The sequence below is a fragment of the Brassica oleracea genome, chromosome C2, assembly GCF_000695525.1.
Source record: "Brassica oleracea var. oleracea cultivar TO1000 chromosome C2, BOL, whole genome shotgun sequence".
Classification (NCBI taxonomy): domain Eukaryota; kingdom Viridiplantae; phylum Streptophyta; class Magnoliopsida; order Brassicales; family Brassicaceae; genus Brassica; species Brassica oleracea.
Genome location: NC_027749.1, coordinates 22,226,074 through 22,253,899, shown reverse-complemented (window position 1 = coordinate 22,253,899; position 27,826 = coordinate 22,226,074). Strand labels below are relative to the sequence as shown.

The 27,826-nt window shown below is 31.3% G+C and overlaps 3 protein-coding genes, 2 long non-coding RNA genes and 1 pseudogene across 7 annotated transcripts in view; 5 read left to right on the top strand and 1 right to left on the bottom strand.

Annotated features, from left to right (window-relative positions):
• The window catches only part of LOC106323711 (alpha-amylase/subtilisin inhibitor-like), a 3,060-nt gene extending 1,316 nt beyond the window's left edge, over positions 1-1,744 (top strand). Inside the window, exons 2-3 of the mRNA XM_013761791.1 lie at positions 1,241-1,401; positions 1,481-1,744. Coding sequence (XP_013617245.1) covers positions 1,241-1,401; positions 1,481-1,744 — 425 coding nt within the window. The remainder of the gene's footprint in view (positions 1-1,240; positions 1,402-1,480) is intronic.
• Positions 1,745-6,300: 4,556 nt separating this feature from the next.
• LOC106323710 lies at positions 6,301-6,938 on the top strand (annotated as a pseudogene).
• Positions 6,939-14,928: 7,990 nt separating this feature from the next.
• Positions 14,929-16,275, top strand: LOC106325979 (21 kDa seed protein-like). The gene has a single exon (XM_013764026.1). The coding sequence runs from the start codon at positions 15,024-15,026 to the stop codon at positions 15,621-15,623; it is 600 nt and encodes a 199-aa protein (XP_013619480.1). The 5' UTR covers positions 14,929-15,023; the 3' UTR covers positions 15,624-16,275.
• A 1,815-nt stretch (positions 16,276-18,090) lies between these two features.
• LOC106325389 lies at positions 18,091-20,782 on the bottom strand. Of its 3 annotated transcripts, none has more exons than XR_001266884.1 (5): positions 20,618-20,782; positions 20,425-20,524; positions 20,288-20,323; positions 19,925-20,201; positions 18,091-18,372 (listed from the first exon to the last, which is right to left on the bottom strand). It is a non-coding gene; the product is annotated as an uncharacterized LOC106325389 (long non-coding RNA). The 3 variants fall into 3 exon arrangements; XR_001266885.1 differs by having other exon boundaries at positions 20,420-20,491; XR_001266883.1 differs by having other exon boundaries at positions 20,425-20,491.
• Positions 18,852-19,544, top strand: LOC106325390. The gene is made up of 3 exons (XR_001266886.1): positions 18,852-19,150; positions 19,250-19,316; positions 19,393-19,544. It is a non-coding gene; the product is annotated as an uncharacterized LOC106325390 (long non-coding RNA).
• A 3,455-nt stretch (positions 20,783-24,237) lies between the features above and the next one.
• LOC106323709 lies at positions 24,238-26,667 on the top strand. The gene is made up of 3 exons (XM_013761789.1): positions 24,238-24,242; positions 24,385-26,013; positions 26,112-26,667. Exons 1-3 carry the CDS (start codon positions 24,238-24,240, stop codon positions 26,665-26,667), a joined length of 2,190 nt encoding a protein of 729 aa, XP_013617243.1.
• Positions 26,668-27,826: the final 1,159 nt, after the last annotated feature.

Below are 27,826 nucleotides of genomic sequence, written 5' to 3'. Positions count from 1 at the left end.
ATTACTCACTACTCTTCATGATTCCTCTTAAACCCATATTTGATTTCAGATTAATCATGTAGAGAAATACATATAATAGATATGAAAAAAAAAATTGCAATAACAAAATGATCAATTGATTCAAAGAGATGAACTTTCCAAGAGGTTTTGGTGGTTTTCTTTTTTAAAATATAATCTGCCTCTTCTGGCTTACAAAAGATACTTAAACTTAGGTTTAGAAAGTAAAAACGTGCATAATGAAATGATCAAAAGGCCCTTGAGTAAACATGAAGTCGAGCAAACGAAAGGCGCGCAGCGACCTCCAGTAGTCGCTCCGAGAGGTCGCTCTAGGCTTCGGGAGCGACCTGGAGGGGTCGCTGCCAGACGTCAGAGGGGACGCTGCGAGACGTCGCTCTGGGTCGCTCTTCGCGAGCTACCTGGCTGTGTCGCTCCGGTCACGTCGCTCCCAGCTGGAGTGACCTTATGGTGTCGCTGCAGAACGTCGCTGTAAGGTTGCTCTCGTGCCTCCGAGCGATGAAAACGCGAGCGACATCGGGGTGTCGCTCTGAAGGGGTGTTACGGCGACTTCATGGTGTCGCTCCGGTGAGGTCACTCCCATGCACTGCTCATCCAATGATCACTTTTATCACCTCTTTTGAGCTCCAAATACACCCAAATGTCTCCAAGAACTCCATGTGGTACTCCAATACCTGATAAAGACTCATGTATGCAAAATGCAACCTAAACATGGCTAAATCCTAGTCTATATGATCAAAATGCACATGGGTGAATGGATAAAACAATGGAAATATGCAAGATATCAGATATTCAAAAATCACAGGTTCAAATCGATTCAGATACTAAAATTACGGTTTCAACAGATACGAAACCGGATCCAAATACTCTAAATTTTTTAGATATTCGAATCCATTCTACCCCTAGCTAAATGACTTAAGTAAATAGAGCTCGTGAAGCACATACTCATTTTATTAATAAAGTTGATCCATAATATAAAAAAAAAGACAAAAATAATTGGCGAATGGTGGTTGGAACATGGAATATATATTATAATTTTTTTGTTTGTATTATAAACTTAGAAAAAATAAATTAATTAAAGAAGCGTGGAAGCAAATTGGAATAGGCATCTTCTCAAATCTCGATGTACATGCTTATATTAAAGTTAATAATTTAACACCTAATCGTAGTGTATGCAAAGCTGTGTGTTGTTCATATACAGTATACATATAAATACACCAATTAGGCATTTACTATGTTCTCCCCCGAATCCCCGGAGCTGTAGGTGGCGGCCTAACTCTCGCACCCCGTGGTGACAAGAAATGTCCCCTATATTTCGGGCAGGAAATTTCAGAGGTCAACAAGGGCCTTCCTGCAAGATTCTCAACCTGGATGTCTAGTTCTCCGGTTGTTGTCGAATCAGATTACCTCAACATCGAGATAATAAACTTCAAACCCACGAACTGTGCTATACTCAATCTATTAGTGTGTTGCTGAGCCCGAAAATGTCACTGACCCGTTGTACATAGATGCTGGTCCTATATCATCGATCGGTTTCGAGATCAAGAAAACTGAAGGTAGCGGTTACAAGATTGTGTTTTGTCCTATCATGTCAAATTGCACCGATGTCGGGATATTTGTGGACCGAAATGGCGTTCGGCGTTTGGGTTTAACCTCTACGCCATTCGAGATTGTGTTCAAGAGAGTTACTGGGAGAGAAACTTCGTCCAGGACTATGTCTATTATCTGAGAGAAGTTAAAGACTACAAAATTTAAGAGGATATGAGAGTTTTAACCTCTATTTGTGTTCACTGTTTTCTTTGTTCATCCATCATCGTACAGTATATGGAATAAAACTGTTACAGGAATTACCTATACTAAAACTAAACTATCGTGACTTATATGCAAAGCTTTTAGCCCCTTTCTGGTAATCAATCAACAAAAACAACTTTATCTTCTTAAACCTAATTCTGTAATAATCTTCATCATCACCTTCCATCATCAAATCTCTGTTCTTTGGGTTGATCCTTCTTCTTTCATGGTCATACTCAAGACTTTGATTTTCTATATCTCGAGCCTTAGGTGAGTTTTGGATCGGATCTATAGGTTTTTTTTTTTTTTTTTGATCAAGGATCGGATCTATAGGTTATTCTAGAAAAAAGGTTTCAAAAACATCTTCCTTTTGTTTCTTTTTAATACTCTCTTTACTTTACATTCACATAACTACGAAGAGTTTTTTCGACCGACTCGAACGAGTTTATCACGACTTTATGGTTTAGACAAAATCAAATCTCTTTCTTCGATATGTGTTCCAAAGCACGGTACATCATATCTGGATGGAGAAGAATACGCAGTGTCATGGTGGAATTCCCATAAAGGCTTTGCAAATTGTGAAGATGGTTGACAAAAACATGCATAAACGATTGAATCTGTAAGTAGGATTGGGATCCATCTTATTATTTATCTGACAGCTAATAATGTATGGTAAATCTTTTTAAAGCCATAGTTATAGTGTTTTACTAGAGTTTGATCGCGGTCGTTGGGATTCATTTTCTTTTTATAAATTATTTAATAATATTTTTAAATACATAGTTTTTTTTGTTCATTTTTAGGTTCATGCACATTAAAACAAAATCCACCCAGACCTAAAATAATCCGACTCAAACTCTACTTTATAATACCCAAGCAGAACCTAATTTAAAACACAAAAATCGATATCTTAAAGAACCGATTTGTACCCGAACAGATACCTAAATACCTATACCTAACTGATTATGTAAATACAAAAAATTATTTGTTAACTGGTTTGAATTCTTGTCACGAATTAAGAAAATTCATTCAAACATGTGGAGTTATTATGGTTAACACCTAAAATAAATGATATCAAATTATTATAGTAAAAACAATTAATGAAGTAGTTAAGAAGTGTGAAAAAAGAATGTAAAAAATATAATAAAACATTAAAATAAGTAAATTATGTTTTTTTTTTTTTAACTCAACATTAACTTTCTCATTAACCAAAGGTTTTAGTAAAAACAAATTGTAACCATATTGCCTCAGCAGAGGCTTTAACCACTTGTGATTTAATGGGTGAAGATATAGTATGACTTAAGCTCACTCGTTTGGAACCTAAATTGCCTTATCAATCACCCAATCACTTAAACCACCATGAAAACAAACTCATCTCACCACAAGCGATGAAAATGAGTTTCTCTTAGACCACACTACTACAGGGGCATAACCAAACCTGAAGCTAAATTCTAAACAAAGAATTCAAATATGACCGAAGCTGGAGATCACAATTAGATTGGAATTAGCACCTAGGCGCATGTTCCTCGCTCAGGACCGCTTCAGATTGCAGTCAGTGTCCCAAACCTTATTCAGCGGATGCACAACCAATGAATCGATTTTGATGAGTCTGTACCTTGACCGGCAATTGCATTTCAGAACAGAATAGGCTCCCCACCAGACCGGTGTTTAAACCACCACCAAGGACTTCTCCATCGCATGATTCCTAGGCTTGGTTCCTTAAAAAAAATTGAAAAAAAAAATTGTTAAAAAGGATTTTTTTTTTTAATTATAAAAGTTTGAATTTGAAAAGCATAATTCTAAAACTATAAAAACTAATCATTTTTATATTTTTAATTTAAATTTTTATATTTTATATGAAAAGTAATAATAATTTATTTCACTGTTTATAACTTTTATGTATACTGCTGTATGCAAACATCGTACATAGAATAAAAAATCTTTCTATTTTTCATTTTCGTTATTTTAACGATGGTTATGATATTAAAGTTATACGAAATATTACAGAAATGATTTTACACCCAAAATCATTTTTTCCATTAGTCTACATAGGAGAATTTTCCATATATATATTAGGGAGTGTATTCAACTGAGTTTTGAAGTGATTTGTATTATAATGACAAATTCACTGTTATTTAAATATAAATTTTAAAAACTTATTTAAAATTTATTTTTATTAAACTTGATATTTCATAAAATACTCTAAAATTTTCTATTGATTTTAAAATGTTTGCAAGGAGTTTCTTAGTTTAAAAAAAAAAAAAAACCAAATCTCATAATTTAAAATGAGATTTTAGAGTTGTTTTTTTTGTAAATAGTATAAAACTCACCCATCATATAAAATCATTTAAAAACTCGTTAAAAATCAAATCAATTCAAATTTTATATTGAATACACAATTATTTTACTACATACTAATTATTATTTTCATAATTATATAGCTGTGTTAAATACAGTAACGTTGTCTGACGAGTAGCCTTATGATTTACAAAGCTAAAATAATCTTAAAATGATATTTTCTTAACATCTGCCTTAAACTTGGAAATTAATTTGGTCAACAGGGTAACATAGCTAAGTGACCTTAAAAAAATAGAGCTCATGAAGCATATACCCATTTTATTAGTAAAGTTGACTCATAATAAATAAAAAAGACAAACACACAATTAGCGTAAAATGGAATCTATATTATAAATGATCATCTTCTCTACATGTATAATTGTTTAATTTAAAATAATTTATTTGAAATAATTAACTTTATTTTTTTTTTCAAATACCACTTTTTCAAATTACCTTTGAAAATACAAGTAGCGGTTATTATGTTTATTAAGGAAAATTAGAAACTTTAAAAACAATTTATAGAGTTTCTACTATAACTAGCAAGAAGCTAACGCTTTAAAAACTTCACTCTTGAACAATTTCCTCATAAATTTAATCACACGAGGATAATCTATCAATGAATCCATTTCTATACTATAAACAGGTGCTTTGGTATTTTTTCTCTTTAAATTAACCTTTTTGGTTAACCAATTTCTTGACCAGGTTGAACCAAGCTTTTAGTTCTTCTTTTTCCTTTCATTCAATCTATTAATTATTTAGGGTTATATTTAAATTCTACCGTGGCATCTTTTTTGTTTTATACCTATTGAACACGTTGTTGACTTAATATGAACCTATAATATTATCTTTTTTTAAAGTACTCAATATTATTTCATCTAATTAATTATACTCTATTATTTAAGGAAGGTGTATTCACATAAGATAGCCTATGCATGTATGTTTTATGATCATAAATGATATTTAACTTCGTAATATATTTATTAAGAATACATTTATACATTCATAGACATAAAACACACACATACTTAATAAACTTCACTTATATACTATATTACATAAATATGAATTACATATATATATACATGACGTTACATAGAATACACATTTGACAATCATATACAGTAATAATTTTATAATAAGTTTTATAATGGCAGTTTTTATATATTTAGTCATTCATAAAATAGACCGACATGTTTATATGATTGTCAAGTACCATTATATTTTTACATGATAATATAATGATGTAATTTTTAATGATTACCATTATACAATAAATTATAATTTAAAAAAAGATTTTGAAGGTATATAACTAGATACTATATTTACTGTTACACAGAAAATTATATATACCACAATTTTAGTAAATGGAATATACCTATGCTAGAATTAAACTACTAACTGAAATTGTGTATATCTTCTTAAAATCTATACTATTAAAAGGAAATTATTTTTAAAATCTAATGCAAACAATTTTTTAGACCTATCTAAAATTAAATAAATCTATTGTATGAATTTAGAATTCTTTTTGAAATTTACCGTGACATTTTTTCTTGGACCTATTAAACATGTTGTGACTTGACCAAACCAAAAACCAAATAACTAAACACAAATCAGAACCAAATTCATAATTAACGGAATAGTTTCTATATGTCTTGAAGAAAAAACTAAAAACTACAACCGAACCGAACCAAACCGAAAACAAAAAAAAATATAATGTGGAAGCAAACTGAAAACCGATCGTCCATGTCTAAACATATTAGTAAGCAAACATACATGTTAATAAATTTATCAACAAAATATAATCCTAGTAACGATTAAACCAAAAACTGATAAAGCTAGAGCTATAGTGAAATACATAATCTTATTAGTTAACCAACTGTTTAAGCCTCCAAGATCAGGATAAAACAGTAAAACTCTATCACTCCATATATAAGAAATAATCATACAAACAAATTGAAGAAGCGTTTGTAGACAAAAAAATAATAATTTAAAAGGCGTTTAATGAAAGTGGAATAAAGAAAAAGATAGGCGTCTTCATAAACCTAGCGTATACGAAGGTGTATGTGCATGTATACACGACCGTATAAATACCGATCACATGAGCTCACATTTTTTCATCCAATAACACTCAAAGCTAATCAACTACACAAACTGAAAAGGATGAATTTTATGTTTTACTTCCTTCTTGCCTTAACCACTGTTTTGGCTGTGACCGCAAGCCCCGGCCAACCAGTTCTCGACATTAATGGTGATATTATATCGGACGGCAGTTACTACGTTATTCCCCTCAACTATGGCACTAAAGGTGGCGGTCTCACCCTCTCCCCTCGTGGTGACAATTTATGTCCCCTCTTTATCGGGCAGATAATTTCAGAGGTCAACAGGGGCATTCCCGTAAATTCTCAAACTGGAGGCCTAAAGTTCAGTTCGTTCCCCAATCAGAGAACCTCAACATCGAGATGGACGTCAAAGCTAAGTTCTGCGTTCGGTCAACCTATTGGTGGGTGACGGCTGCCGAAAGTCACTTTAGGAAATTGTTCGTAACGGCTGGTCCTAAGCCAGAACTTGGAGAAGATACGTCGAAGAGTTTCTTCCAGATCAAGAAAACTGGAGTTTTAGTTAACAGTTACACGGTTGCGTTTTGTTCCAAGGATAACGGTTGCAGCGATGTCGGGATATTTATGGACGAACATGGCATTCGTCGTTTGGCTTTAGGCTCTATGCCACTCCCAGTTATGTTCATGAGAGCTACTGAGGAAAAGACTTCGTCCAAGAATATGTATATATTATCTGAGTGAAATTAAGAGTTTATATAAGAGTTAGAGTTTACAACTAATAATAAAACTCTGTATATGTTCATCAATCATTTGTATGTCTAATCATGAAAAATCTCAAAGCACGAGGCCGGTAAAATAAAGATGAAAGGTGCTTGCAAATTAAGAGTTATTTTTGAGTTCACCCCTAGGGTGTTAGATTCACCAGCCAATAGGATTTCATTATTTCAAATTCGATATCTTTAAAAAAAATATATATATTATCAAGTTATATTATGTTTTTTTTTTTAAAGTAAAAAAAAATAGCAGCTACAGAAAAAAGAATTAAAAAATCTTTTTAACGTCGTCAGCAAAACACTAAACCCTAAATTCTAATCCTTAAACCCTAAATCCTAAATCCTTAGGTAAACCTAAACCCTTGGTTAAATCCTAAACCCTTGGGTAAACTCTAAACCCTTGGGTAAACCCTAAACCCTTGGATAAATCCTAAACTCTAAATAAAAACACTAAACCCTAAAACTCTAAACCCTAAATCCTAAACCCTAAACCCTTGAGTGTTTTAGTGTTTAGTGATTTTGATTTAGAGTTTAAGATTTATCATAGAGTTTAATATTTATCCTAGAGTTTAGGGTTTATCCAAGGGTTTAGGGTTTAAGATTTAGGGTTTAGGGATTAGGATTTAGGGTTTAATGTTTTGCTAACGACGTTAAAAATATTTTTTTTGTAACTACTACTATTTTTTATTTATTTTTTTTTACCTTTTAATTTTAAAAATATAATATAATTTGACAATATTTTGTTTCCTTTTTTAAAAGATATCGAATATGAAATAACACAATCCTATTGGTTGCTGAACCTAGAGGTTCACCCTAGGGGGTGAACCCAAGAATAAGTAGCAAATTAAATACTCTTTTGATTCTTTTTCCTCACCAACAGGGCTATACAAGGACTTGTGCAAATAAAATGACATTCCTTGACTATAAATTCATTCAATTTTCTTAAATCGGGAGATGGTTACAAGTTTGTGTGGTGCCTTACTCATGATTTAGGAGGTACCAGCAAACTTTACAGCTCGGAGGGATGAGCCTTTAGTTTAAATAGTTTATTAGAGCACCTCCGATCAAGGTTCTATCAATTGGAGTTCTAAATATGAATATGTGTGTATGTATATATTGGAGGTGATTGGTTGGGATTTATCTCCCTACTTTATTTTTATTTATTTGTAAATCACTAAATTTTACCAATCATGTTGTAGCTTTACTTTTAAAAACTAAAGTTTACATCAAGTTTTTATTTAGTTTTACAAATCATGCTTTAACTTTATTTTTAAAACTACAGCAAAAAAATAAAGCAAAACTTTTTCTTATGTATTTTAGGCAAAAGCCCTACATCTTCTTTTTATAGGCTGTAGAATCTATAAATAAAAAAAAATATCTATAATAACAAATAAATTATATAATCATAATAAAAACTTTTATAAATATTTTAATTTTGAATTTGAGTGTTTTTAAATTATTAAGATATTTAAATAATATAAATATTATTTACATATCACATTTTAAATTACAATAATTTTTGATAATTTATTAAAAAATATTAATATAAATTATTTTAATTGATATAAAATAATAATTTTATATATACAACACATATTTCATATATTTTATTTTAAAATATCTACATCGTACAGCTTACAGCTACAACAAATTTAACTACAGCAAAAGTCTCTGCAGAAAAAGTCTGCAGTAACAACTTTACAGCTAGAACCGATTTATCTACAGCTAATCATCTACAGCTAAATTTTTAAAGCCACAGTTTAACCAATCATCACCATTGTATATGTGTATATAGTTGTAGGGTCCACTAAATAGTGTAGAACCCCTACCAAAGATTCTAAAATTTTTGGTAGGGATTCTACACTATTTAGTGGACCCCACAACTATATACACCTATACAATATATATATACATACATATTTATATTTAGAACTCCAATTGATAGAACCCTCATTGGAGATGCTCTAATGCCACTGGGTTTATCCTCTTTTTATTACAAGTTTACAACATATTCTCCATTCGTAGTTTAACGATTACAATTTAATAGCACCATCGTATTCTATCTGCAACAAAGCATAAACAAAAATAAGAGGATAGTACACAAACTTAACAAAGTTTTATGAAGTGTGGAAAGGAATTTTGAAGTCGCCACAAGTGCGTCAAATAATGAGGAAATTTGCGAGCATTAAACTTTTCCCAAAAAACTAAAGCTCTATCGTTCAGTTCTAAAAAGAATGTGCTAGTGCATCCATAAACATAAAATTGGAAAACCTTATAAAATGAAAGTAAGAATTCATCAACATATACTAGCACCATAGAAACTTAAGTAAGACACTGGAAAAAGGGTATGATCGGTCACCTTTGATCTTTGCAAAGTCCAAACTCATCAAAGCTGTGGAAAACTGTGAGAGCCATTGTCGTGATGCTTGTTTCAACCCATAGATTGACTTTTTTATACACGAATCGCAAGACAACATTTGGTGAAGTGTGTCCCTCTTTCTTACTGCGTATCCCGGAGGTAAATCAATATAAATATCCTGCGAGAGACCACCAATGAGAAAGGCGTTTGAGATGTCTAGTACGTGTAAGAACACTTCTTCTTGGCAGTCATTGCGTGTAGAAGCTTGACGATACCATCTTTGTGACTGGAGATCAACATGCTACGTAAATCCTTTAGCCACCTTATGGGCTTTATACTGCTCAAAGGTCCCATCGATGCGTTTTACTTTAAACATCCATTTGCATCCAACTATTTTCTTTCCATCAGGTAGAAAACCAAACATACCAAGTATCAAGACTTTCTTAAAATCATACTCCTCATCCACAGCCTTACACCACTGTAAAAGAAGTGAGTGTCCTTTACGTATAATGGACAAGAAACTGTGATTCTAGTATACATTCTATGATCAAAATGTGTTACATACTTGTGTGTATATTAGTATATATATGTATATCAGACTTGGATTTTCACTTATAAGTGGCTTTAGTTAAAACCCATATTTTTAAAATTTAGTATTTGATCAGAATGTTTCGGAAAAAAGAAAAAGATCAGAATGAAGAATAACATGTGTTTGTTTTGTTTGTCTCCCGTGGGTACCATTAAAATTGGGATGCGTGTGTTTTAGATTATGATTCGTGTTGGAATAAACACGATATATGGCATCCGGATTAGCAAGACTCTTCGCTTAATCAACAACTAGATCTCGACCCGCAACCGAGTTTTTGTTTTAATTTATTTTTATATAAATTTTTTTTTTCAATTCTAAATTGGTATATATTATAATATATACGTGTATATCAATTTTTAAAACATAATAAATTTACGGTATATTTTTTCTTTGAATAGATTGTTTCAAACTTTCACATGTATTTGTATCTTCTTCTATATATTTTTTTTTATTATTATTTCATTATTAAAATCGTAACTATATATATAAAGATTAGTAAAATATTTTTTATTGTCATATTCAAAGATATTGTAACATTTCACAAATTTAGAAAGTTTTTAAAAAATTAAAATTTTCGCTTCATAGATTTATATTATCGAGTAAATAATTAAACATTTAATTTTTGTTTAATTTTTAAAATAAACTATATAGTTTAAAATTTGTTTTCATTGGTTTAAGGTAGTAAAGATTAATCATTGTTAGATAATATGTTTTTTGTTATTTAAAAAAAAATCTTTATAATTTTAAAAGTTAACATCAACAAATATTAAAATAATTAACATATGAAGGTATAATATTACAACATTAAATTATATCTATTTAATTTATACTATTTGATAAATCTAATGAATCATCTATTGTTTAAATCCAATTATTGATAACCCAATAAAAAATTTTGGTAGACCCAAAATTTTTAAATGATAAGATTAGAGATTAAATGTAACATAACTTTTTAAGAATAGATTCATTAGGTCCATTTAAAAAAAAAATCACACATGAATTAAAGTTGTGATTTCTGTTTTAATATATAAGATGTTAGCCATTGAGATTCGTTTGTCCGTAAATGTCAAAGTAAAACTTGGAGGGAAAACACTTTAGCGCCAGCGGGCAATCTCAGATATAATAAGTTTTATTGTATGCGTTCAGTTTAATTGTATCAAATATTAGACAATTCCCTTGCCATGTGAGCCCAGACCAACGGAGTCTAAAATGCATATAAAATTGGTAATTCCGATTTGTTTTTATGCTCGTGAGAAGCGAGGACAAACACATGTTAAATGAATTTTGTATCTCAGAAGTTAAATGCTAATATAAATTATTGTAATTAAAATTTATATATTAGAATGGTAGATCACTTACAAAAGGTAATTTAAAATTTAAACTAATTTAAAATTTAAACTAGATCTCGATCCGTGCAACCGCGAGATTTTTGTTTTCATTTTTTTTATATAAACATTTTGTTTTCGATTCTAAATTGGTATATATTATAATATATATGTATCTATCTTTTAAAACATAATAAGTTTACGGTATATTTTTTTCATTGAATAGATTGTTTCAAATTTTCACATGTATTTGTATCTTCTTCTATATATCTATTTTCGGATTATTATTTCATTATTAAAATCGTAACTATATATATAAAGATTAGTAAAATATTGTTTTATTGTCATATTCAAAAATATTGTAACATTTCACAAATTTAGAAAGTTTTTTAAAAATTAAACTTTTCGCTTCATAGATTTATATTATCGAGTAAATAATTAAACATTTAGTTTTGTTTAATTTTTAAAATAAACTATATAGTTTAAAATTTGTTTTCATTGGTTTAAGATAGTAAAGATTAATCATTGTTAGATAATATGATTTTTGTAATTTAAAAAAATCTTTATAATTTTAAAAGTTAACATCGACAAATATTTAAATAATTAACATATGGAAGTATAGTATTACAACATTAAATTATATCTATTTAATTTATACTATCTATAAATCCAATGAATCGTCTATTGTTTAAATCCAATTATTGATACCCTAATAAAAATTTCTGGTAGGTCCAAAATTTAAATGATAAGATTAGAGACTAAATGTAACATGAATTTCTATGAATATGTCTATTAGGTCCATTTTAAAAAAAAATCACACACGAATCAAAGTTGTGACTTCTGTTTTAATATATAAGATTTAGTATTTCACAGTTTTTGTGGAATAGCTTACAGAAAAGCCGCCTTTTTAAACCTTTTTCATCCTTTTTGAATAATTTATTAGTATAATGTTAAATGAATTTTGTGAGAAACTCTTGGAATATACAGTATATGCTCTTACATTGCATATAATACATCAAAAAACCTAACACATGTCATGTGGAGTATTGCCTTTTAATCAAGAGTTTCATCCACGCGCTCGCGCGGACATTGGTTATTTTATTTTTATAAATTAATATTTATTTTTCATGATTAGTTTTATATATTTTAGATGTCGCTATATAATTAATTTTATTTAAAAGATCAGATTGAATAGGATAATATAGTTATTTTTGGTACAAATATTCTGAACCCGTTTCAGATATATTAGTTATTTTGATATTTTTAGTTTTCTATACATCAAAACCGAACCATCTAAACCCGAGATGACCCAACTCGAAACCCACACATAAATTTATAATATCCAAACAGAACCTAATTTCAAACCCAAAAAAATATGATACACAAAAGAAACAATTCATACATGAATGGGTACCCAAAGTGTCTATGCCTAACTGATTCTATAAAACAAATTAAAAAAAAAAACAATTTTCATGTGTTTGACTAAATTAAGTGAAATAGAAAAAATGATTTTTATTTAGTAAAATAGTTATATGGTATGAAAAATAAAGTGACAATATATATAATATGTTTTTATTATTTTAATTTAAGTTATTATTTTGTTCACTTAGACTATGTTTTTGAATTATGTGTTTGGCTACATAATTTTTCACCGATTGAAATTAAGATAAAAATAGCAAAATAGACTAAACCAAACTTTTAACCATGTGCAAAACCCGATTATTTTACATTTCAATTTTATAAATGGTACAAAGTTAATGTTGATTAACAAATAAATAAAAATCTGCAATATATTTATTATGGTAATATAATTAATTATGTGATATATTGTTATAATAATTTAATTAATAAAATAGTTAGGATGAATGAAAATAAAGAAATAGAAGATGTAATAAATCTGTTGAAAATAAGGTTAGTTCTATAAGCAAAATTACTAAAATGACACTATACTTTTTTTTATTTGTATTTCAAATAAAAGATTAAGATATTAAAAGATATTATAATTAAATTATGTTTAATTTGATAAATTTTCTAAGGAATGGTCCAAATAAAAATCATACATAAAAAAATTATAAGACTCTAATTTAATAGATTAAATATATTGTTTATATATTTACATGCACCTTTGGTCTTAATAGTTTAAAATTTCTCATATTTCTAATTTTTCGTGTACGTAAGCAAAATGGTGATAACAAAAACATAACAGCTTTGGATTACTTAAATTGTATGATTTAAATATAAATTCACTAAAACAGAACATGTTATCTAATGCATTACAACCAAAATGTTATAAATGTTTACAATATGTGCATATGAACTAAATACTAATAGTGTATTGTTGTAGTATACACGTTTTTGATAGTGTAAACATCTAAAAACTATTCAAAATAGAAAGCTTTGTAAGAAGTATAAATTATATTGTATAATTCATAATATCAGCCCATATAATTATAGATTGATCATCACATTTTTAATGGGTCTCGGCAAAATGAAGTAAAGAAAGTTGGACTGAGATTTTATTTAATTGATCTAATAATTAAGAGTGAGTGGCAATTTGGTAATTATTAAGGAAAACTCACGGTCAAGTTGGTTTTAATAGTTTAAAATTTCTCATATTTCTAAATTTTCGTGTACGTAAGCAAAATGGTGATAACAAAAACATAACAGCTTTGGATTACTTAAATTGTATGATTTAAATATAAATTCACTAAAACAGAACATGTTATCTAATGCATTACAACCAAAATGTTATAAATGTTTGCAATATGTGCATATGAACTAAATACTAATAAATCGTGTATTGTTGTAGTATACACGTTTTTGATAGTGTAAACATCAAAAAACTATTCAAAATATAAAGCTTTGTAAGAAGTATAAATTATATTGTATAATTCATAATATCAGTCCATATAATTATAGATTGATCATCACATTTTTAATGGGCTTCGGCAAAATGAAGTAAATAAAGTTCAGCTGAGATTTTATTTAATTTATCTAATAATTAAGATTGAGTGGCACAAGTTGGTAATTATTAAGGAAATTCAGGGTTAAATACTAAATGTATTTCAGTTTTATAAATAGATTAGATATTTGTATTAGGGCGAACTCGCTTTGCTCTTGGGTTGATGAATTAGACCATGATTAACTTTGATTCTTAAAGTGGGGTTCTTAACTTCGGCTAAGAACTGTTTCTTAGGTTTTAACTAAGAAAAACTAAGAACCGTTAAATAAGAGATATATAGAGTCATTCTTAGCCGAAAAGTGTAAAAAAAAAGGTATCAAATCATGAATTAATAACTCCAAATTAAAAATCAGGGTTAATAGGCTCTTAGGTTCCACGAAGTACTTGTCTTTTGGTGCCTCGGAGTAAAAAAGGGCGGTGAATTTACCGAGAAACAAAAATATCGAAATTTGGCACGTCGAGAGGAGAACAGAAGTTAATACTGATCATAAATAATCGGTCAAAAGCAAGCTAAAACTCTCATCTTTTTTGTTTGTTTGTAAAAGGCATCTAAAACTCTATCTCCCCACAAGAAATAAACAAACAAATAAATTAAAGAAACGAGTAAGGAAGTTAATAATTCTCAAATCTATAAAAATCTATAAAAAGATGGCATCTTCTCAAGTCTCAACGCATTTGTTTAATTTTAAAGTTAATAATACAAAAACCTAAGCGGTAGCTCATACAAAGCTGTATATGCATGTACGATCATCCTTTGTATAACCGCTTACATTAGCTCATATTTTCATTCAAATCAAATATATAAACACAAATAACACATGAGCCCTATATTTTACTTCCTTCTTGCCTTAACCGCTGTTTTAGCCGCGAGGGCTAACGCCGGGGGAGCAGTTCGCGACAGTGATGGTGATATCATATCCCGTGGCAGTTACTACGTTAAACCCGCCTTCCTTAGTGAAGGTGGAGGCGGCCTGAGCCTCACCCACAGTGGTGACAGCCCATGTCCCCTCTATATCGGGCAGGAATGGTCAAGGCTCGACTGGGGCATTCCCGTAAAATTCTCAAACTGGAAATCTAGAGTTGGGTTCGTTCCCGAATCAGAGAACCTCAACATTGAGATGGACGTCAAAGCTACGGTCTGCGTCAAGTCAACCTACTGGTGGCTCTCGGCGGACAAGGGCAGTAAGACGTGGCTGGAGGCTGGTCCGAAGCCAGATGATCAGCCTGGACAAGATTCGTGGAGGAGTTTCTTCCAGATCAAGAAAGCCGATGGAGGAATACTTAGGGGTTACAATATTGCGTTTTGTCCTAACGATAGCGATTGCATCGATGTCAGTGTATATTTGGAAAGAACTACCGGTTGGCGTTTGGGTTTAGGACCTATACCAATCGAGGTTGAGTTCGTAAAAAGCTACTAGGACAGAGACTTTGTCCAAGACTATGTCTATTATCTGAGAGATAAGTGTTATAACTCAAGACTAATAATAAAAACTCTTATCTTGTGTTTCTCTGTTTGCTTTGTTCATCGTACCTGGATTTAGTAACATTTTGTGGTGAACGACACTTAGCTCTGATCAACGATGAGGCTTTGCTTGTTAAGTTCCAGAAGGCTCATGATGAACCAGCGAAAACTAAGAAACTGGCCTCTTGAATAATGGTTGGAATAATACCAACAACCTGCATTCATTTTGATTTTTTTCTTTGTGTTTGATCAGTTTGTCATGTGCGTTTGATTTGTTTAAGGATCCTGCTTGTTTTCAAATCAACTACATAGTTTATAATCAAGTGGAAGTACTTGCAAAACCATATGGTTACAAATTTGATTCAAATGGGTGCGATAGACAAAATAAGTTAAAATTAATGGAAGCAGACTTTTATTACTAATCAATTTGTACTCGCAAAAGCACGACGTCAATTAATAAAGAGAACTCGCAAAACACAGTGCCAGTTTATTACGAGTAAATATGGGGAAATTGCCAAACATACCATTTTTCATCTTTGCATTAAAATTTTTTTAATGAAATATCATGATAAGATTCCAATAAATTCTTTTTGAATTTGTTCGAAGAGAGATTTAATCATTCATCTAATATTTGTTTCTCCCTAATACCATAACTAACTATTATAATTGTAATAACTAGATTTTGATCCACGCTTTTAAAACGCAGATTTATTTTTCTTGATTTTTTTAAAAATTTACAAATATTTAGTAAATGTCATATTTTCATATATTTGTGTTTAATTTTATAGAAGACTTGAACTTTTTATCTTTATTTATCGTATATCACTTTAAAAGACTATTTATGTTTACAACATTAAACTTGATTTTTTAATGAATTAAATTGGCATAACTCTAAGAAAATAATTTTAAGGAAAATTTTATGTTTACCACTTTCAAGGTACCACTTTTCATTTTTACCATCACTAAAGTGACATTTTCAAAAATATATTCTTCGTTAAGTGGCAAAAGACTCTTATACCCTTGTTATCTATATATATAATAAATCATTATTTAAATAAAAAAAATAGAAAAAAACATATTTTTATTTTTTTTCAAATTTCTTTTTGAAAATCGAAAATTATGTTTGAAACTATTTTTATAAATTTGTTTTATATTTTTTAAGTATTTATTTATATATTTATTAGAATATTAAATTTCACATTCCAAAAACCATACCTCACCCCTCAACTCTAAACACTAAGTCTAGATTAGTTAACTCTAGGGGTATAAATGTTTTACCCTTCATTAAAAGTGATGTTAAAAGTGGTTAGTATAAACATGAAAAGTGGTACTATGAATGTGATATTTGTGGTAATTTCTCATAATTTTATTATGTGGTTAATTTTTTTTTGTTGTAAATTTATTTTTTTAATGACATTTTGTACAAATTTTAATTAATAATAAATTATTATATTATTTTTTAATAAAGATTTATATATTTCAATTAAAAAATTCAAATATTTTTTGAAAGCTAAGATTATTTTAAAAATTCATCATAAATTGCCATAGTTTCAACTTTTTTGGATTGGCACTCACTCACTTATACGTTTTGTAGGCTTCGCTGTTCGAGACATCTCATATTATTAGGAAAGTGGACCTAATTTGTAAGACATTCAAATTTTACAGATAACCAGCGATTGGGCTTTTATGGGTTATCCAGTTACCGAAAAAAATACATAAGACCCTATAGAGTTGTGATAAGTCGTGGAGATATAGTTTACGGAATTGCCCTTAATGAAGTTGGTGATTTCCTTTATAAATGAGTGGCATATCCCTTTCTTATCAAGGAAGAAGCAATTTGAAAAAATAACTTTTAAAATGTAAATTATTTATGAGCACGTCATGCTGAGGTGACAGTTCCATAATCCTTCTCATCTTAAATAATTAACCACATTTTATTTACTAGAGTATTTACATCGAATGCCATTACCATCCAATTTTATACCATTAATCGCTGGCCCTTTTATATCAAACTACCTTATATTAAAACCCCTGTTCGGAAACTCGCTAGGCGTTACGCGTGCGCTCGGATTGGGCCTAGCGCCGAATGAGAAAATCGGAGATTTTGCGGGATTTAATCGGCGATTTCTTTTAAGCTATATATTATACATTTATACACATTACAACGAAGATTACTTAGTGTAGTGGTTGAGGCTCACCTTTTATCTCTAGCAACCCGGGTTCAAATGAGGGAAAATGCAGAATTGCATATTTTTTAAAGTTTAACTTAAATGAAGGGTAATTATGTCATTTACATGTCGTCTTCCTCTTTACATTATTAGGATTTCTGCGTTTTTAAGCTCGACGGCTCTGTAACTTTGATGAGTTTTAGATCGCTTTTCTTCTTTTTTATTGTTTTTTTCTAGCAAATTTCATAAATCGTATGTATATTAGTCGATTCTTAGGCCGAAACAAGCAATAACTTAAGATTTTTTGTGAGATCCGAGTTTTCCAGCGAATTTCTTTAGTTCGCCACGGTTGATGGCCGGATAACGATTTTTCGGCGACTTTACGGTCCTCGACGGCGCGTTTTAGAACATGGATTAAAACTAACAAGTACGTAATACCTGAGTACTCTCCTCTCCAATTTGCCATACGTATTACTCCATTTACGCATGCACTATGTTTCATCACAGCCATATACTGGACTATAGAATATCATTTACCTGAACAATCAAATACACATATTTTTAGATTTTATGAGAAACTATTTTCTCACACATTATTTGAGAAAAATATATCAAAATGAAGACCATTTAACCATTTTAGACAAAAACATGAGCTCTCTACTTGCAAAATGAGGCGTATGTTCTACTGTAATGGCTATTACCGCAAACCGAAATGGTGAAATTTAAACGAACCGATTTGAATTTGGTATATATGCCGGTTTATGCAAGTAAAATAAGAATGTTTCTAGCCTAATTACTGGAACTATACGTCCCTTAAATATGTTCAACGTGACCATTATTATTTTAGGTTAGTATATATATAGTTTTGACTATATTAATTATTTAAAATGTATTGTATCCCTTATATATGGTAAAATTTCTGGTGATTCCGCAAGTCAATAATAAATTTATTGAGAATATAAAATCTATGACCTATATATGGCAAATATTGCTGAGATTGTGCGTTACTTTTTAGAGTGATTGACAAGCTAAATCTATTCCATTAATTGGTTTAAATTACGAATATATTCTCCTTAATTCTATGTTTTCCTCCTATATAACCCAATGGGGAGTGATCATTTCATCATTCACTAAACCAGAGCAAAATCATTGATCCTTCCCAAAACTTAGAAATTCACCATGGCTGCGACGAACCATATCTCAGACCTGAGACCTTTCCAATCAATGTAGAAGGCTAAGGTAATTTTGATCCGGCTATGGAAGTAGTTTTCAGCTGTGGGTGGTGAGACAATTGAGTTGGTCTTTGTATGCTAAAGTAAGTTTAATAATATATATGGCGTTTCATTGCGTGAATTATGTTCGGTATTATATAGTATGTAAGGTTTCTTACTATTTTGTGTTCATCTTTAATAAGCTGACAAGATTCATAGAACCGTGAAGAAGGACGAAGTGCGGCAATTCGTCCGTGTGTTGCAGCAGGGGTAATTCGTCGATCTGTTCCCTTCATGGATTATGTATAAACGTAGGAGCTGATTGTTTTGCATTTTTTAATATAAGGGTCTATGATGTTGCATGGTGGTTCATCTCAGCATTCTGAGTCTAATGATCTGACACCAGCCAAGATCAGGACTTTGTTACAAGATCAGCGTGTACTATAAATGTCAAGAAGGAGAAGTTCGAAAAAGTGGGTCGAGTGAGACTAGGCGTTATGGGAGGTGTGAGCAGAGGCTTATGTTTGCATTACTTCTTTCGTTTTGTGGTTTCTTTAAACCATCATATCATTTGTACTTCAAGTTTAAGTTATGGTTCGTTTAAGCCTCTGCTCTTTATGAATTTTCTATTTCTTATGCTTAGCTAAATAATTGTCTGAATTCTTATGTTGAAAAGATTTGGTTGAAATATTTTAACAGAGTTCTTTATGAAGTTTTCAAATCACTGCCGTGCGTTCAATCCTAAATCGTCTACTCCTAATGGGGTTGTGGTATGATTATAAACCAGAAGTTCAATCCTAAAGATGGAGCCAACATGGACGACACATTCATTACGAGATATATAGTCTCCTACAATTTTGACAGTATTGAATACTAACCTCTGTTCACGGCATTTGATGGTTAAATATATTTCTTGCTTTTGACCATAGTTGAATCCATGAATATTGAAGATTCTCCATGACAGCGGAATCATAGTTTACATACATGAAACAAACATATCCCCAATTTAAAATAAATATAATATCAATCAATCTCAGTATGAATAGCTTGAAGTTCACTAACCAAGGGATTGAACGCAGTAGAATCAACATTGACATTATCCGTGGCTACTCTCATGCAAACTATTTACACAACTGCAGGGACACCAGTTGAGCCCTGAAAATAGTCCCAGAAAGATGACATTACAATCGTACACAAGCTGACTTCTCAATGAGATTGCTCATCCCTTACACTGCGGTTACCTGTAGAATCAGCCGAGCAGGTTTGAAGGGAATCTCCTGCAGCGTTTAAAAAGATATACAAACCCAAAGTTTAGAACTTTCCTGTGAGATAATAACTTGGTAAACATGAAATTGAAAGGTTGAGATTGATACCTTACCATTCACATGTCTACAAAAACTAATTTTCAACCAAAGCCATTGAAATATCCTCAGGTGATGGTCGATCTACAATTAGAGAAGATAGGTATATGAACATGACTACATGAGAAAGAATTAAAAAAGGATTATTACCAAACAAAACTCTAATCGTTTAATATGAAAATTTCTAAACAAATATTTAGAAAACCAAACCTTTATTTCGATTATATCGATTTGGCTCTTAGAATAGAGTGAATTGTTTTGATAAACACAAAATCTCCTCTTTTGGTCTGGATTTCAAATAAGGATCTTCCAAACAAACTTGAATCATGATGTACATCGAGGAAGAAGAGTTCACTGAGAGACACCGACAGAGAAAGAAAATAAAGCATTTAAGACTTTTCAGTTTCGCTCGACCCATTATTATCTTACCGGCAATAGTTAGTTAGTAATGGGCTTTATTATTAATGTTTTCACTGGGCCATAGTTGATGTGTTTTGGGTATTTAATCTAAGACACAGAACTTTATATGTCGGTATATTATTTTTCTAATAATGAAAACTCAAAACAGAAAATTCATATAGTAAATAAAACCATATTTAAAAAATTGGTATTATAAAGAATTTAGGTAACTATCTCCCGCCAAAAGCTTGCCTACTAACCTTGATTAATAATTCATAAAAAATAGAAAATAATATCTTTTACAAGGTTTAGGCTTATGGATTAGCTACTATTTTAAACAATACAACAAATACTTTTGAAGTGTTCGTATACATACCAGTGATAAAGTGTGAAGTTCTAAACATGTTAATCACCATGTTACTAATGATGTGACTAACTAACTATATAGAAAAACATACTTGATATGATAGCTATTAATTTCCAGATAACTGAGAGACACCGACAAAGAAAGAAAATAAATCCATGTGTTTTTTTGTTAACACGTTACAACAGCAATTTTCGGGTATAGTTTAATTAGGTACTCGGATTTAGTCGATCGATGTTCATTGGGCCATATTTTATGTGTTTTGGATTATTGCCTTAAGATATAGCAATTTATTTAAGCATTTGTTTTCTGTCCATATTTTTAGATATAATTCATCATTTTTTGCTGTAACAATAAAAACACAAATCAGAAAAGACATATATTGCAACATTGTAGAATTGAGTTGAGTTCTTAAAAGACATTCAGAAAGATAAAATTTAAGTAGATAAATAGCTTCAAGATAAATAAAAGAAAGGAATTTTAAGCTGAGGAAGCTGTATTTAATAGATAATTGTTACATAATCACTACCGATTTACATGGAATTGAACAAATTGGATTTTTCTAACTCTAATCCCCTTTCCCGCAAATATAGCGATGTTCAGGGAATGGCAATTCCAACTCAACCTCAAATTTTGAGGTTATAAATAATAAAATCTCAAATTTAAGGTTGTACTATTTAGAACCTCAAAACTATCTTTTATTTTTTATAAGTTTTTATCTTTATTTCTTTTCACAAATATATACTCTCTCCGTTCTTAAAAGATGTATGTTCTAGAAAAAAAATTGTTTCAAAAAAATACATTTTTTACTTTTCCAATGTATGATTTTATGAAAAATTGTAAGTTTCAAAAAAATTAATGGTGTTTATTGAATTTCTATTGGCTAAAAGTTATGAAAAAATTGTTATTCACAAAAAATAATGCATATTTAATGAGTTTTCTTAATATATGTGAAAAGTCTAGAATATGCATCTTTTGAAAACAGAGGGAGTATATACTAAGCTTAATTTATAATAACTTAAGTACACCAAAATAAAATAAAATATGATAAATATTACATAACATTAAAATAAAGTTCACACAATAAAAAATATATTAAATAAAGCTAACACAAAATAAAAATGCATTCTATATGTATATAACTTTCTAAAATTTTTGTGTATGTGTGCTGTTTTATTATATATATATATATATTTTTTTTTCTTATATTATCTTTTATTATATAATATTATAATATTACGTGCTGTATAATATATTAAATGTATGTTTTATATGCATTCGTGAAGTTTTATCATTATTAGTAATTTTTGTTATTGTAAAGGATTATAATGTAAATAAATAAGCCTCTAAATATTTTTTTTGAGGATTCATGATTGGAACAATCAACCTTTAAATCTTCGTTTTGAGGTTTTTTTCCCTTTAAAATAAAGTTTTGGTTCGAAGATATTTTAGACACTTCTTAAGTCCACTAAAATGAAGTCCAACAAATATAGTCCACTAAAATATATATTCAAAGGCTCACCCAATAAACAAAATTTTTTATTCGTAAACATTTGGTACTACTTAAAAAATTATGTGCATTCCTTTTCAATTCTATTTATTATTTACTTTTTCAATAAACACACCATGCAAATTACAATTCACTACTTACATGTGTTTAACATATTATACATGTTTATATCCATTAATTTTATTCAAAATATCTACAAAATGTTATGTTCATAATAAATTTTCAAATCAAACTATCACTCCGTGCAAGGCGCGGATCTTATCCTAGTGTAGTAAATAAAAGGGTAGGGTAGTGGTTAAAAATAGATATGATCATGCTTTAATAGTATAGATTACAGATTTGAACTATTTATTATAAATTTTCTGGTTTATCGTTTAATAAATCAAACACTTCTTAGTTTATACATAGTTTACATATACTAAAATAGTAAAATATATATTATATATATATATATATATATTATCGGTATATTCTTAAATAACTAAACATTAAATGCGTAAGTTAATAAAATAAGTAATTATTTTGTTGTTTTAGAATTATATAGTTTTTAGACTGAACTGGTGAATATATACTAGACATACATTTATATTTCGAGTCTGCACTTATATTATATAACAGTATGATATATTAGATTTGAACACTAACTTGGAACTTGAATTTGCCAGTGATTTTTTTTCAAAATTTTGATTCTTAGATATGTATCTGGAGTGAACTCATTTTACATAAGTCCATTTTTTTTTTAAATTGAACTTATATAATTCACCGAATTCATAGAAAAAGTAAAAAAGAAACAAAACTCATATCAATGAAACAAAAATAAGAATGGAAAGACAATTTTATAGAGGTAGAAAATGAAATTACTTATGGGGAATCAATAGTAAACAAATCGAAAGCATAAAAACTAATCATCTTTCATCATTTTACAATCGATGTTGCCTATCTGGTTTTGGTGATTTGTGTCAACCACAAAACTTTATTTTTTTGTGCATATGAAGTCTTAGAAAAAAATAAAATGAGTTGTAATACCTTAACTCTTCAACAACGATGATATATTTAAGAGACAAACATTCGTATTTGTCATTTTACAACCGATAAAGATTGTAGTGTTGCAAAATATTAAAATTATTTAATGAATAAATATTAATATAAAAACTCACTCTCCGCATGCGCACATATTAGGAAAAAAGATTTGTAGCTACACGAACTATTAGTTAATGTATCGCGAACCATCTGAAGTATTAAATTGTATCTATAACTACATAAACTCTTAGAAATGTATCTAATTAACCATGCGAGGTTCAATTAGATCTACTATAAACTCCTTGGGGTCAAATCGAATTTTTGAAACTTTAATCCGCCCAAACCCAAATTTAAATCCGACCACTAAAATCGACCCGACCCTTATCCTATCTAATTAAATTGAATTGGGGAAAAAAGTATTAGGGTTTCGAATCAAAGAAAAAAGCCGATGATTTCGTTTAACTAAAATCATAAGATTGTAAAATCGAAGAAAGAAGAGAGATTATCAGAGTGCTTTCGTGGATTGTTGTACAAATCATGAGGTATGTATTTTGTTCTCCTCCATTTCTTCTTTTGGTTGCAATTCCATTTTTATAAGCTTGAGTTAAATTTTAAAAAAGCACATAACGTGTTTGGTAAAATGCCTCAATGAAGAAGTTTACCCTGTTTATGTTGAATTTTCAGGGACATTACAGTGAAGGTGAATTGCTACCATTCAGGCAAATTCAAAACCGTGGATGGAAAGCTTATTTATGCAGATGGAAAAGTCGAGGTATTAGAAGTAGATGGAGTTACAATCTTTGAAGGCGTGGTGTTTCAAATGGTGCACCAAACAGAGTTGAGGAATATGTGGTGTAAGTTACCTTATGAAGACCTAGAAGATAGGAAGTCTTTATCGGATAATATTGATCAAGGTAAGAAGAAATTGGCAACTGGGGGCTGTTGGATGAGAGAAATAGATTTCTACATTGAAAATATAGGTGAAGATGAGAGAATCAATGAAGATGAAGTGAATGTGGAGCAGGAAAATGTAGTGCTCGAAGAAGAAGAGAGAATGATTGGCCAAGGAGCTAACGAGGAGGAGAGAATCATTGAGAAAAGAGAGCATGAGAACGAAGCGAATACTGTTAATGAAGAAGCAGGAGAGCATGGGTTCGAAGAAGATGGAGATGATGCAGATTATGAGGAAAGTGGTAATGTGTCAGAAAGTGAAGATGATAGTTGGTCCGACTTGAGAGCCTTAGATGATGAAAGCGATGAGAATGATGAGGCTGTCGAGGAGGATATTGATGTGATAAACAACAACTATGATGATGAGATTCCTGATGAAGATGAAGTGTATCCGAATACTGAAGCATCATCAGATGAGGAAGAGGAACAAGCTGAAAGGATGGCTCGAGCAGAGTTATTAGATGGTGTACTCAGCTTAAGAGAGACATTTTCCAGTGGAGAAGAGTTCAAGAAACAAGTGATCTCTTACATCTTGAAGACTAGACGAAATTTGGTGTATGATAGATGGGAGAAAACAAAAATTGGGGCTCGTTGCAATGGAAAGGGTTGTCCTTGGCGTATCTACTGCTCCGTAGAGAAACCACTTAACCAGTGGATGGTGAAAATGTATGAAAACAAGCATACTTGTCACCCAACTAGTCGGTGCAAGACTATAAAGGCTCCAGTGATTGCTGATTTGATGTTAGAAGCGATGAGAAAAAATCCAGATATGAGTGGACCGATGATCCAAGAAGAGATGAGGAACCGCTACAACATTATCATCACTGTTCCACAGTCGCAAAATGCAAGGAGAATGACACTTGATAAGCTTCAAGCTGAGTGTAATGAGCAATTTTCAAGGCTGAGAGACTATGTAGTGGAGCTCAAACGGTCAAACATTGGTACGATTACAGAGATCAACACCACTAGGAATTTAAACGGAGGTCACGTTTTTAGCAGCTTCTATGTTTGCTTTGACGCATTGAGGATTGCATGGAAGCAGAATTGCAGACCCATAATTGGGTTGGATGGAACCTTCCTCAAACATTCATTGCAGGGAATGCTCTTGACAGCTATAGGAAGAGACCCAAACAACCAGGTTTTCCCAATAGCATGGGGTGTGGTATCTGGTGAAAGAAATGATAATTGGCAGTGGTTTATTCACAGATTGAAAGAGGACTTGGCGCTGGGATTAGGTGAGCAGACTACCATTATTTCAGATATGTATAGAGGGTTGATCCATGGCGTGGCAGTTGAGCTACCAAGAGCAGAACATAGAGTTTGTGCAAGGCACGTTTACTCAAACCTCAAGAAGAATCACAAGTCCGACATGTTGAAACCCTTGTTTTGGCGGATTGCTAGTAGCTACACGAACCTGATTTTGATCGGAATCTGGAAATATTCAAAGATTATGATCCTAGGTCTTGTGAGGAGCTGTTGAAGAAGGATCATCGCACTTGGTGTAGGGCTTTCTTCAGAGCTGGTGCTTGTTGTTCCGACACACATAACAACTTAACCGAGTCTTTTAATAGAACCTTGAAGATTGCAAGGAAGAAGCCCTTTGTGCAGATGATGGAGTTGATTAGAAGAGACACAATGAAAAGGATTGCAATCAGATTTAAGACTGCTGATAGGGAGGTTGGGACATACACACCAAAAGAAAGAAAAGAGATTGCAAAGGCATGTGATGAAGCACATAACTGTTATTCAGTGGGTAGTACTGATGGTGAATTCGAGATTGTCCGGGACCTGAATGGTTATTCTGTGAAGATGAATCTGCAAACTTGTGATTGTCGAAAGTGGGACTTGACTGGGATACCTTGTTGTCACGCTGTGTGCGCAATCAGAGAGAATGGTATGGAAGTTGAAGATTTTATTGCAGATTATTACCTGACATCTAAGTGGCAAGACGTGTATATGCATGGATTGCGGCATATAAATGGACCAAAGTTTTGGACATTTTCTGATGGGGATTGATATCTCTTGATTTTTATGAGTTTTAGATCCATATTTTAGCTTATTATGTTCATTCTAGGTTGAATTTAGGTCTTTATGTTGCATTTGCATCAATATTTGCATATCATAGGGGTTGGAATGCACATTTGGAAGTCTGGGGTAAAATATGAAGTTAATCAAAGTTTAGGGACCAAGGTTGCAGTTTTGGAACACTCGCTGGGTTAGATTGGAAGTTCAAAATGTTTGGGGCTGAATCAAAGACACGTTTCTGCAATTTTGCAAAGTCTTGGACTGATTTGAAGATAACCAGAAGTTCAGGGACCTGTTTTGCAATATAACCAAAAGTGGCCATTGGTGTGTTTCTCGATCCGTAGAGAGCCGTGACGGTGAGGCTCGACTCCAACGGCGAAGGAGCTTCTCGTGGCTGTAGATCCCGAAAATTCCGACGGCGGTGAGGCTGATTCCGTTGACGGCGGAGGCTGAGAGCACGGCGGAGAGCTTACCACGACGAAAGCCACGACGGGAGAACTGAGCACCGGCGAGGTGTTGACGATGAACGAACGACGGATTGAGCTTGGCTGTGGCTTGGTGGTTCCGGTTCAGTGGATAGGTTAGTAACGACGAAGCTTGAAGCGACGACCACCGCGAGTTGTAGCCATGCGGGAGAGAGACTGTTGAGTCTTGAGCGTGGTTCACAGCGACCTCCAAGAGCGAGGACGAGATACCGGTGTAAGTCAACTGTGGATGAGAGCGGTTTAGTGTTGCGACATGGCCCAACCGCGCGCAACTTAGCGAGCTCGGGAGCGGCTTAGCGGAGCAAGAGGAAGAAGCCGATGTGGTGATCCTCATTTGCAAGATTAAATTGTTGACCGGTTTAATCCGGTTTGAGCCGGTTTAATTCTATCAAACCAGCTCGAGTTTCACTCACCTATAAATAGAATTAGACCTAAAAATCTTGGGATTATCTCATTTTTTTTAAGACTTTGTCTAAACTTGTAAAAGCTTGAATCTTTTGATAATCTAATGAAGTACTTGATCTTATATATGTGTTTCTCTTGCTCATTAACATGATTAGCCTTGATTCTTACATGGGTTTAAGGTTTCTCATGGAGATTAGTGAATAGTAACCTTGTGATTCATGGGTTAGATAGATTAGTGTGATTAAGTGGATATTTAGGAT